This window comes from Triticum aestivum, chromosome 7B (assembly GCF_018294505.1).
Source record: "Triticum aestivum cultivar Chinese Spring chromosome 7B, IWGSC CS RefSeq v2.1, whole genome shotgun sequence".
Taxonomy (NCBI): Eukaryota; Viridiplantae; Streptophyta; class Magnoliopsida; order Poales; family Poaceae; genus Triticum; species Triticum aestivum.
In genome coordinates this window covers 356,860,223-356,871,799 of record NC_057813.1, presented here as the reverse complement: position 1 = coordinate 356,871,799, position 11,577 = coordinate 356,860,223, and the positions used below count along the sequence as shown (strand labels likewise).

Here is an 11,577-nt window from a genome sequence, read left to right as displayed (position 1 = left end):
GTCTTCATACGATGTCTTCCCATGTCATAGTCTTCAACGTGAATATCTTCACATTCCACCATTGTCTTCAATGTCTTCACACATTTTTAGGGGGTCATCTCTGGCAGGTAAACCGAATCAATATGGGACTACTACCTGTGTTATCCTGCAATTCTCACAAACACATTAGTTCCTCAACCAAGTTTGTCATCAATACTCCAAAACCAATTAGGGGTGGCACTAGATGCACTTACAGTGTTGGACCTTCTGTCATGGGTGGCGTGATGATCATACTGCCATGATCTCCCCAACAACAAGTGGCATGCATCCAGTGGCAAGACGTCACAGATAACTATATCGTTATAGCCGCTAACTAAAAAATTGACACGCATCTTGTGAGTAACTTTCAATCTGCCCAAGTAATATAAACACTCAATGCAGTGTGGTTGAGGGTGCTTCCATGCAGGTAACCCCAAAGCTTCCACCAATCCCTTGTTGACCGCATTGGTGTAGCTTCATCCATCTATGATCAACTTACAATTGGTGTTGTTGATTTGTCATTGAGTTTGAAAATATTCCAACGTTGCCCCTTACCATCAAAGACGGATATGGTTCGGCAGTTTCAAAACTAGCAGTCACCTTTTCAGCATCTTCAATTTTTTCACTAGAAGTGTCGGAAATTGGCTCTTCACCACTTGAAGATGCATAGTCATCTCTTGTGAGCAGCACTCTTTTCTCATTAGGACATTCACGCCTCATATACCCCCTTCCTCCACACTTGAAACACTCTATATCACTAGTACGTGTGGTCGACTGCGCACTAGAATGAACCCTCAACAGTCCTGAGTTTGAAGCATCCTTTTGCACGGAACCATGAGAGCGATTTTATGTTGTCGTCCTAGAGCTAGGACCAACATCCTCGCTCTTATGTTGTGAGCGTCGCCATGTGTTCAAAGTGGTAATAGGAACTGCGCTGACTTGGCGTCGCTTAATCTGTTGTTCCACACACACAGATTGGTGCACAAGATCTTGTATGTTGTAGTAAACCACCATCTCAATATGATCCTGCACCTCAATATTTAGCCCATTAAAGAAACGTGACATAGTCGCCTCTGGATCCTCTCTTGTCCTTGTACGTATCATAAGCAATTCCATCTCCTTATAATATTCATGTACACTCATATTACCTTGAGAGAGTCGTTCTAACTTGTTGTACATATCTCTTTTATAATGCTCAGGAACAAAACGCCGCCTCGTGAATTCTTTCATCCCTCTCCAAGTCATTGGGCGGTGTCTTGAACGAAAAATTTGATTCCACTAAATTAGTGCATAACCGGTGAACTCAATTCCAGCAAGTTGAACTTTCTTCTCTTCACCATAATCATGGCCGTCAAAAATTTGATTAACACGCATCTCCCACTCCAAATAGCCTCCTGGTTCACACTTGCCAGAGAACGAAGGAATCAAAAATTTTATGCGCCCAATTACATCATCTAAAGGCACACGCGTAGCTTGACCAACTCGGTCATGCGGTCCGCCTGATAGAGGCAAAGGTGTCCCGTCTTTCGATGAGATGATGGATATCGCTTTGGTGGAAGTCGACTTTCACGATCCGACTACGAACGTGCGAGGACGTCGCGCCTTAGCAATCGCTAAACCAACTCCGAGAGGTTATTGACCACACCGAAGCACGATCAACCTGACCACGAGGGTCTGTTTCCTGCGAGCAAACGAAAAACAAGCAAGAAACTGAGAATGCAATCTGGATATTGCGAATATAAGATGAAAGCTTTATTGATCAAGGTGGGGTTCTGTGACGCCTTTGTCTGGTCGTTGAACACAAACAAAGTACGCGAAGTTGCAGCTATGGCGAACTTTAATCTAAACAAAACCCAAAGTCTAAACGGTGCCCTAAGGGCTGTATATATGGAGGAAGAGGGGGGAATTTCGTGGCCCTTGGTGGAGGGGTCCGAAATCAACCCTATCTCTTGTTTCCCCACACATACGGACTCTAAAAATAGCCTATACTTATGTATTTCAAAATTACAAGGGTCTGACCCAATAATAAGGTGACGCAGCACCTAGAATAGCCTCGGGACGAAATTTATGAAGTGGCATCTTGTATATTTCGTCCAAGGCTTCATGCACCCATTACGGTGGCTTCAAAGTCCTGAAATCATCACTTGTAACTCCGTTCCTGTTCCCCTTGCGCATGGCATCATCTCCATGCTTGTTCTTGCTCCAATGTTCATCCTTCTCCAAGCTAGGCCCTTCATTTGTAAGCAAAACAAATATATCCAATTTAGGCAGCATCATATTCTCATGAACATTAGAATCATTACCAAGAAACGAAAGTACCTGATAATTTAATTGGCGTGCGCGAGCTCTAGTAATTGGTCCCGTATATGTAGCAGTAGGGGCTGTGGGTGTAACAATGGTATTGATGTCCTCATCACCGCCACGAGCGAAAACTTCAGGACAGGGCTCAAAGTGTCGTGGTCGTGGCACGTACCCCGACGCAGGCCGTCATCGAGGTTATCATCTCCAGCATGTGGTTGTGCCGCGAAACGGCGATCATGCACGCCGGCATGTCAGCCACGAGCCAGTGTTGCGTAACGAAGTGGAGCAACCGGAGTAGCCTATGGTGGTGTGGAATCAATCGTCAGCGTATTGATGGTGTCCGCCAAAACATCAAACTCGAGGATCAGAACATCAATCATTTTGCCAAAATTCACCTCGACTGCATCATGACATTGTTTGACGTAGTTGCATGTGTGGTCAAAATCATCCCAAATATTTTTAGGAATGCCATTCGCATACGTCTAATCATCCCGAATATTTTTAGGAATGCCATTCGCATACACTAAACGTACAATTTCCTCAGAATAAGCAGCAGTCCCGTCATCCTTGTCGATCGAGGTCGACATCTCGATCAACACAGTATCGTGAACAACCTTAGCTCTCATACCACTTGATAAAGACTCGCCTAGATGGTGAGTGTTCGTCAGTCCAGTCGTTCACAGTACTAGCAGCAATAACAAAAAATTTCGATCGAGCAAAAATGCAAGACCGTAAGATTAAAAACTAGCATTGAGTAGACTAGATCAACTCCACATGCAGCAACAACAATATGAATCAGCAACAAAGACAATATTTGATGTCCCCCGACATGAGACGTTTTCTCTGTATCTATAACTCTCGAACAAAATCAATCTCGCGATAACAAAAACTGATCTGCCCCTAATACACGGGCAAAGCCTTTATTTATAACATGTGCGCAGGCACAGAACCGAACCGAGTAGGACTCTTTATAACTCACCTATTTGGACTAAACAAAATATTAACTAACTAATTATTCGGCCACATCGATCCCCTAACAAACGAACCACATAGCTACGTAACTGGTACTACTAGTAGATAAAACGAAAAGAAGACGTGGCCCTCACGCCCCTACATGGAATCGTATTGGAACTTATTTCCAATAAACACCAATTGCAAGAAGGCGTTCTAAAATTCTGCTTGATCGCTTCCATTTCTGGTTCAGCTGCTGGCATTTTCACGAGAACAGAACCAATATAGAACATATATTCGTCGACTATAGCTTCAGCACTACCGGCCACATCAGAGAGGTGGTCGAGCGGCGACGAACGCGCATCCAGCGGCTGCGAGCTGCAGTGATCCTCGGATTTGGTGACTCCGGCGACAATCCGAGTAGCAAAGGGGTTAGGGAGGTTCAGAAGACCACTAGGGACTCCATGGAGAGACTGGTTGGAGCTAGGGTCAACTGGAGCAAGCTAGCAGTGCAGAGGGCGAGTAGCGGGGCTTCTCACCGGAGTTGGGGAAGGAGAGTGCTACGGCTCGAGTGGGTGGCGCTGGGAGTCAATTGAGTGAGGAAGGAGGCGAGTGGTGGGGTTGGACGAGGTCGTGGACGGCATATATAGCCAGGGGCAGATGCTCTCGACCGAGAGCCGCCCCGGGGATCCTACCAGAGCTATGGCGAGGACAGTGTGTTGCGGGGCCATTAAGAGTGACGGGAGAGGTTAGGGAGATTCAATGATGTAGGCAGGGCGGCACTAGGGACGCGAGGCAAGGAGACGGAGCCGAGCAGAGGTTGTCGGCCACCACGGTGCACTGTGCACCCATGGACGGCAATGGTGGGGTCCACTGAGGGAGCTTCTAGAGGAGGAGCTGAGTCAAGGGCTAGGTGGAAGGAGGAGGGTGGACGGCACCAGGGGACGCACGGATGGGGTCGGAAGATGTAACCTGAAGCTTGACGACGCCCAGAGAGTGACAACAGCTAGCGGAGCACGCGCACTAGCATTGCTAGCAGCGCAGTCATCGTGTGGCATGGCATGAGAAGGGCATGATGGCCTGGAAAAAGTTGTCCGATGTGAAGTCCCTTCATCTTGGAGCACCCCTGCTGCCTTGGTTCGATTAAAGCTGGTTATGAAGTATAGCATCGACTAAAGTTGGTAACAGTAGAATTAAGACTGGATGCTTGGTCCAATGGATGGATTAATTAGAGAAACAAATTGTCACGGAGAGTTGGGGTAGGAAGGACTATGATCTGGACAAGTTTCAAATAACTTGGATAATATTTGTATGTAGTTGCTTCACAACTGCAAAAATGGGCCAGAAACTAGGTTTTGAAGTTGCACTCACATGGAGTGTTGGATTGAGCTGAAATTTGATGAAGAGTGATGATTTGGGCATAGTGAGGCGCTGGTAAAATTTCATACCATTTGTATAAATATAAATGGTACGTCCTTCACAATGATCCTCTCTAAACAGAATCTTGTGAGAATTTTAGGGAAATATTGGCTAAATTAACTAAGCTCAAATTTTGTGGATGGAAGTCATATAGGAGGGTGCATGTTCTCGTAAATTTCAAGAATTATGAAACAATATAAAATATAGTTGCTTCACAAACTTGATAACAAGTTCATAATCAAGGATTGGATGGTGTGCTCACCATGAGCATGGAATCTTAAATATTCTTACATATCCAAGGTCCAGACGGGTCAAAGAATTTATGAGAATTTTATGGAAATTTTGAGAATGACGAAAATATAGGTTGTTCACAACCTAGGGTAAAGATGATTATTCTTTTAACAGAAAAAGGAATGTTTGAAAGGGATGGAAATTATGATTAGGCTAGGGTAAATATGATCTTGAAAAATATTGAATGATGATTCACTTAGGAGAAGAAAGAAAGATGATCTTCCCAGTTTTAAGTCCATAGAGTCCAAAATCCAAGGAAATCCAAATAAAATCAAAGAAAAGAAAAGAAAAGAACCAAAAAATTGGGGTGTCACAAACCTGTCCCCTTAAGATAAATCTTGTCCTCAAGATTTGGTTACTCAATGAATAAGTATGAATATTCTGACTTAGAAAACCGTTTCCAATTCAGGTATCATTTTTCCTTTGAACGTTGTTCCCATTGATTCTCATGCGATCTTATTACCTTGCTTTGAGTGGTTTGCTTCACTTTACCGAAAATTCTGACGGGTCTTCCTCATATGTCAAACCTTATTCTGACTCCAATTTAGAGTGCGATATATTATCACATAACTGAGATTAATGGCAAACCTTATTCTTTAGCATGATATATTATCATACGACCTAAATAATATTCATCATTTTAGAGATTTCAAATGGACTATCACATATGAATTTCAAATAGACACATAAGGATGTATATAGATGTACTTCCTCTATCTTAAAATTCTTGTCTTAGATTTGTCTAGATACAGATGTATCTAATATTAAAACACAATTTCATACAAACGTATTTTGGACAAATCTAAGACAAGAATTAAAACGCAATCTTAGATAGTAGGTTCTTCTAGGAAGAAAATTTTCATGTTTTTAGAAAGCGTTTTTCACAGAATAAATTAAATTCTTTAGTTTGATCGATAGTTTTTACGTGGATGGGTAAACATTTAAGTGGGGACATGGGATATGAAATATACGCATAAGAACACTTCGAACAGTAAAAAGGTGGCACAAACGGAACAGCAACACACTAGCTGGCCAGAATCAATCCAAACAAAGGTTTCAGGCAATACATAGCTCGTTTCAGCAAAACTTAGTTTAAACGAAATTAACATAGCAGCATTACACAGAAACTTTTGTCCATTAAAAAGTAAAATAGGTAACCAAGCGTTGCATAGCCCTCGCTTATCACAGGGATAGAAAACTAGCTACGACCAAAATGATGTGACGTTTCATGGTCTGCTTGCTCTACTGGGACTTTAGACCTCAACCAAAGCCGGGGGGCGCAGCTCGTCCTCCTCCTTCGGGGGGTGGATGGTGACGAGGTCAGGCAGCGGAGTGGTAGGGCCAAGCTTGCCCTTGGGGTCCCAGTCAAGCATAATCTTCACCTTGATACCAAGAACGCCCTACAAAACCAAGCCAATGTTGAATCATATGTAGTTCCATGAGAAACTGGAAAAACAAGGTGAAGTAAGCAGCACAGCAAACAAACCTGTCTGAGAAGAACGTGCCTAACTGCAGCATCAATGTACTCGTTGACGGGCTGACCAGATGAGATCATGTAGCCGTCCTTGAACTTCATCGACTTGGCTCTCTGGGCCCTGAGCTTGCCACTCACAATGACCTAGAACAAAATCAAGAGAGTAGTCAGCAACTAAACATAGGAAGTGCAAAATAAAAACTGTCAGATCACATGTGCAGAGGAAATTAACCTCACAACCCTTAGCACCACTCTCCATAACAAAGCGAAGAACACCATAGCAAGCCCTGCAATAAAATCAACAATTCCATTGAAACTACAAGCAGAAATATAACATCAACAGAAAGCGTTAGGTTGAAACAAAGAAAGAAATCATTAAGAGAAATAGATTCCAGATATATTTAGTAGACAAACAATATATCTCAACGGTCGTCTGGCCACTACTGCTAAAGAAGCAGGATCGTGTGAACCATTCTCACAATCATCATAGTTAGAGAGCAGAAATGAACAGATTATAGATGCACAGCTGTTCTGGCACACATATTACAGCAAATATGTCAAGATTGCACAGAAGAAACAAGGGATAGCATCAGTAGACAAACAGCAGGTTGGCCATTCATCTGTGGATCAGTATCAACAGTTGTCATTACCCGCTGGTGACAAAGGAGAAGCTTCTCCTTTTGCACCAGTTATATATCCTACTAGCACAGCTACAACACGAAGGTGCAACATAACCACTGCATTCCGGATATTTGTGTAATGCTGACTAATCTATGACAATAAATTATAGGAAACTATTCATAGAAATATGAGATAGAACTAGTAGACAAGCAGCACATCAGCCATCCATCTGCGGATCTATCTCTAGGGTTTTCTGGCCGCTACTGCTTCAAAGAACAGCTTTTACGTTTTGCACCAATGCAAATGCCCCACAAACACGATCAGAAAGCAGGGCAGAGTACAGCAGAGGTGCAACAATAGTCACTTCCTTACGAAGTGTGCAAATTTCAAGGACTACAACATACACTGAAACATCAAATAGAATTTGATGTAGATCCCATAGCATCTAAACAAATGATAAGTGCATCACAACAGCAATGACCGTTTACTAGCAACGCCTTGCATCTACAAATAGCATATATGAAAAACATTTAAGAATTGGTCGTTATCATACCTGCGGACGGCAAGGCCTCCGAGGAGCTTGTAGCGGAGTGACTCGGCCTGGGCGATGGCGCAGAGGCCACGGTTGACGACCTTCTCGGCGTAAAGCTCAACGCCGTTCTCCGGGAAGTTGAAGCGCTTCTGGACGACGGAGGTGAGCTCCCTGATCCTGCGGCCCTTCTCACCAAGCACGTTCTGCGTCCGCGTGGCCCTGATGATGATCTCCGTGCGCATCGGCGTCACGCGCACCTCCACGCCGGAGTAGCCGTCCTCGGCAAGCTCCCGGGTCAGCATCTCGTTCAGCTCGGCGTAGAAAACGCCATCGCTCACAAACTACGCAAGCGCAAACGGGAAATCGTTAGATCGGTTGATGCACCGATAGATCGTGCTGGGGACGGCGGAATATGCTGGGTCTAGGTGGTTCCTTACCTTCTTCTTCTTGCTGATCTGGGTCGCCATGGTTGCGGCGGTGGAGGGAGAGCTCGCTGCGTCGGCGGCGAGCTGTGAGGCGACGGCTAGGGTTTTGTGGGCAGAGGAGAGAAGAGGGGCGGCGGCGGGAGAGGGGGAGGGTAGAGAGAGGGTGAAATTTATAGCTGGTGCGAGAAGGGTAGGGTTTGGGTGGGTGCGCATTGCGGAGAGACGAGGACTGGGGGGGATAATGCGAACTGAGACGTGGGCTTGCTGAGGCCCACTTGTAAGTGCAAGGCCCATGGGCTCGGCGGGAGCGCGAGACTAGGCCGACCTAGCTCGCGGGAGGCCACAGGCACATTTTTTCTTCTGTTTTTTCACTTTTTTGTTTTCCTTTTATGTTAGGAACAGCAAGGTGGATCGACCTATTGTCTCAGGAATAACTCGAGTTGCGAACCAACCCGTGGTTGGATGGTTAGAGGGACTGTGGTATCTCCAGCCTACCAGTGTTCAAATCCTGGTGCTCGCATTTATTTCTGGATTTATTTCAGGATTTCCGGCGATGTGCATTCAGTGGGAGGAGACGTTCCCGTCGACGACGAGGCGCCTACGGTGACTTCGTAAATCTCAAGATGATATGCCGGCTCAACCTTCCGGAGGTGCTCATAGGGGTAGGGTGTGCGTGTGTGCGTTCATAGGGATGAGTGTATGCATGTGTATATGAGCGCTTGTGTATGTACTGATGTTCAAAAAAAAGGAATAACTCGAGTTGCGATTGCAAGTTAGGATACACGAATCGAAGAACAGGAAAAGGGGAATAGGGTTCGTGTCAAGTACAACATGTGATGGGCTGGACCGTCAACGCCACTCTGGGATGTTGTTCTTGTTGCACCATCTTGAATCCAGCACCTTGATCAGGACCGTCGTGTTTTCAGAGCTCGTTGGCAGCGCCGTCGACGCGGTGATGCCGGGGAGGAGCGCGTGACGGAGCTGCGACACGTGGAAGACAGGGTGTACCATGGCTTGAGGTGGCGGCTTGAGCTTGTAGGCGACGTCGTTGACCTTGGTAATGATCAAGAAAGGCCCGTAGAACTTGTAGCCGAGCTTGTGCTTGGCGCGAGGAGCCACCGAAGACTGAACAAATGGCTGGAGCTAGAGGAAGACTTGGTCGCCAACTTGGAATTGGCGGAAGGAGCGTTTCTTGTTTGCCTGGTCTTGCATGATCTATCGAGCGCGGTGAAGTTGTTGTTGGATCAAGTCTTGCATGACTGTCCATTCCTCAAGCCACGTTTGCAGTGCTTGCACCGTCGAGGAAGTAGATGCAGTGATCCCCAGTGCCTCGGCTCCCTCCCGAACATGGCCTTGAATGGTGCCATCCCGATGGCAGAGTGGTGTGAGGAGTTGTACCAAAACCGCACCAATGGCACCCAAAAGCTCCAACGCTTCGGGCATGCTTGGACGAAGTAGCGCAGATAAGTCTCCATGCACTAGTTCACCCTTTCTATCTGGCCGTCGGTCTTTGGGTGGTTAGCGGTACTCATCCTCAGCTTGGTACCTGCATACTTAAACAGTTCCTGCCAGAAGTGACTGGTAAAAATTGGGTCACAGTCAGACACGATGCCCCCGGGGGAGCCGTGTAGCTTGTAGAGTTGTTGCATGTAGAGGAGGGCCACTTTAGCAGTTGTATATGGGTGAGCCAGTGGCAGGAAATGCGCAAAGCGTGTTCTTTTGTCAACCACCACCGGAAGGCAATTGTATTGTCCCGGCTGAGGCAAGCCGTCTACGAAATCCATGGTGACGAGATCCCAGGATTCGTGTGGTATGGGTAGGGGCAGTACCATACCAGGGGAAGCGGCGCGAGCAACGTACGTATTGTTGGATGTGCACTTTCATTTTGGGCCAGGCAAAGAGTCTTCGGACGCGGCGATATGTCACAGGAAAGCTGGAGTGGCCGCCCATTGGACTGTCGTGGAACGCTGCTATGATGTGTTGTTGCATGTTTGTTGATCCGCCCAGCCAGGTTCAGCTGCGAAAGTGGAGCAGTCCATTCTGTAGCTGGAATCACCCATTTGGGTCCTCCTAGATCGCCAGCTGCTCGAGGAGTCGTTGTGCTTGCAGGTTGTTGTTGTAGCTGGCCACGACATCTTCCAGCTAGGTCGGCTGACATGTGCTGATACTAAGCAGCATCTCCTCCGGGTTGGCACGTGAGAGAGCGTTTGCGGTTGTGTTTTCCATCCCTTTTTTGTAGCGGATGGTGTACCTGGGTCCAAGCAGCTTGGTGAATGCATGTTGCTGCCATGGCGTAGTCAGCCGCTGCTCCGTCTGGTGTATCAAACTATGCTGGTCCGTGTGGATGATGAATTATGCGCGCTACAAGTATGGGTGCCATTGGTCGACTGCCACAATCACCGCCAGATATTCTTTCTCATATGTCGATAGGCCTTGGTAGCGCGGGCTCAACGCTTTGCCCACGTACGCGATCGGGTGCCCACCTTGTTGCAGTACCACGCTGATCCCTTTGTCGCAAGCATCAGTCTCAATTACAAAAGGCTTGGACAAGTCATGAAGTGCAAGCACAGGGGCTGCGATGAGTTGCTACTTGAGGAATTGAAATGTCGTCTCCGTTGCCAGAGTCCAACCGAATGGCACCCCTTTCTTAAGGAGGTTGAAAAAGGGGGCGAGCCAGGATGCCGAAGTTCTTGATGGACCACCTGTAGTGGCCTTCAAGGCTGAGGAAGCTGCGCACGGCCTGGATGTCAGTTGGGGCAGACCAGTTGACGACAGATCGAATCTTTGTTGGATCACTGGTGACGCCCTACCCATTGATTACGTGGCCCAGGTAGGCTATGCGTTGCTGGCCGAAGGCACACTTGGACATCTTCACGTACCATTGGTCTCGCTATAGCAGTTGTAGCACTTGGCGAGGGTGCTTGATGTGGTCTGAGAGGGTCTTGCTGAACACCAGGATATCGTCTAAGAACACGAGGACACATTCACGGTTGAGCGGCTTGAGAGTCGTGTTGATGGCGCCGTTGAACGTGGACGGCCCACCGGCGAGGCCAAAGGAGACCACCTGGAACTCGAAGTGTCCATAATGCGTTTAGAAGGTTGTCGTGTACTCCTCGCCCTCTGCCAGGCGTATCCGGTGGTAACCCGAGCGGAGGTCAAGCTTGTAGAACCGTGCAGCACCGTGCAGCTCTTCAATGATGGGGACAGGGTACTTCGCGATGTAGGTGAGGGCATTGAGATGTCTATAGCCGATGCAGAGCCGCCATGTCCTGTCCTTCTTCTTGACTAAGATGACGGGCGAGGAGAAGGGATTGTTTCTTTTCTGAATGATGCCCTTGCATAGCAGTTCTTCGACATGCGCCTCGATCTCGTTCTTGTGGTTCGCCTTGTGTTTGTAAGGCCGAATATTGACCGGATGCGCCCCTGGAATGAGGGGTATCTTGTGGTCGCATTCGTGGCGCGGTGGCAGGCCTTCGGGCTCCTTGAGCACGTCCTCGAATTCGCCCAAGATTGCCTGAATGCTGGGAGGAGTGGGTGCATCGGTG

General features: G+C 47.1%; 1 protein-coding gene and 1 pseudogene across 1 annotated transcript; both read right to left on the bottom strand.

The window, feature by feature from the left end:
- Positions 1-5,991: 5,991 nt before the first annotated feature.
- On the bottom strand, positions 5,992-8,260 carry LOC543076 (40S ribosomal protein S3-3). Its single transcript, XM_044574204.1, has 5 exons — positions 8,045-8,260; positions 7,629-7,948; positions 6,687-6,741; positions 6,467-6,598; positions 5,992-6,380 (listed from the first exon to the last, which is right to left on the bottom strand). Exons 1-5 carry the CDS (start codon positions 8,243-8,245, stop codon positions 6,234-6,236), a joined length of 855 nt encoding a protein of 284 aa, XP_044430139.1. The 5' UTR covers positions 8,246-8,260; the 3' UTR covers positions 5,992-6,233.
- On the bottom strand, positions 7,259-7,418 carry LOC123163473 (uncharacterized; annotated as a pseudogene).
- Positions 8,261-11,577: the final 3,317 nt, after the last annotated feature.

Excerpts from the sequence above, each read along its gene's own strand:
- LOC543076 (XM_044574204.1), bottom strand. The coding sequence starts at position 8,245 with ATGCGCACCCACCCAAACCCTACCCTTCTCGCACCAGCTATAAATTTC. Across the intron at positions 6,742-7,628 it reads GGAGGCCTTGCCGTCCGCAG|GGCTTGCTATGGTGTTCTTC; the intron begins GTATGATAACGA and ends ATTTTATTGCAG. Across the intron at positions 6,381-6,466 it reads GGCACGTTCTTCTCAGACAG|GGCGTTCTTGGTATCAAGGT; the intron begins GTTTGTTTGCTG and ends TTGGTTTTGTAG.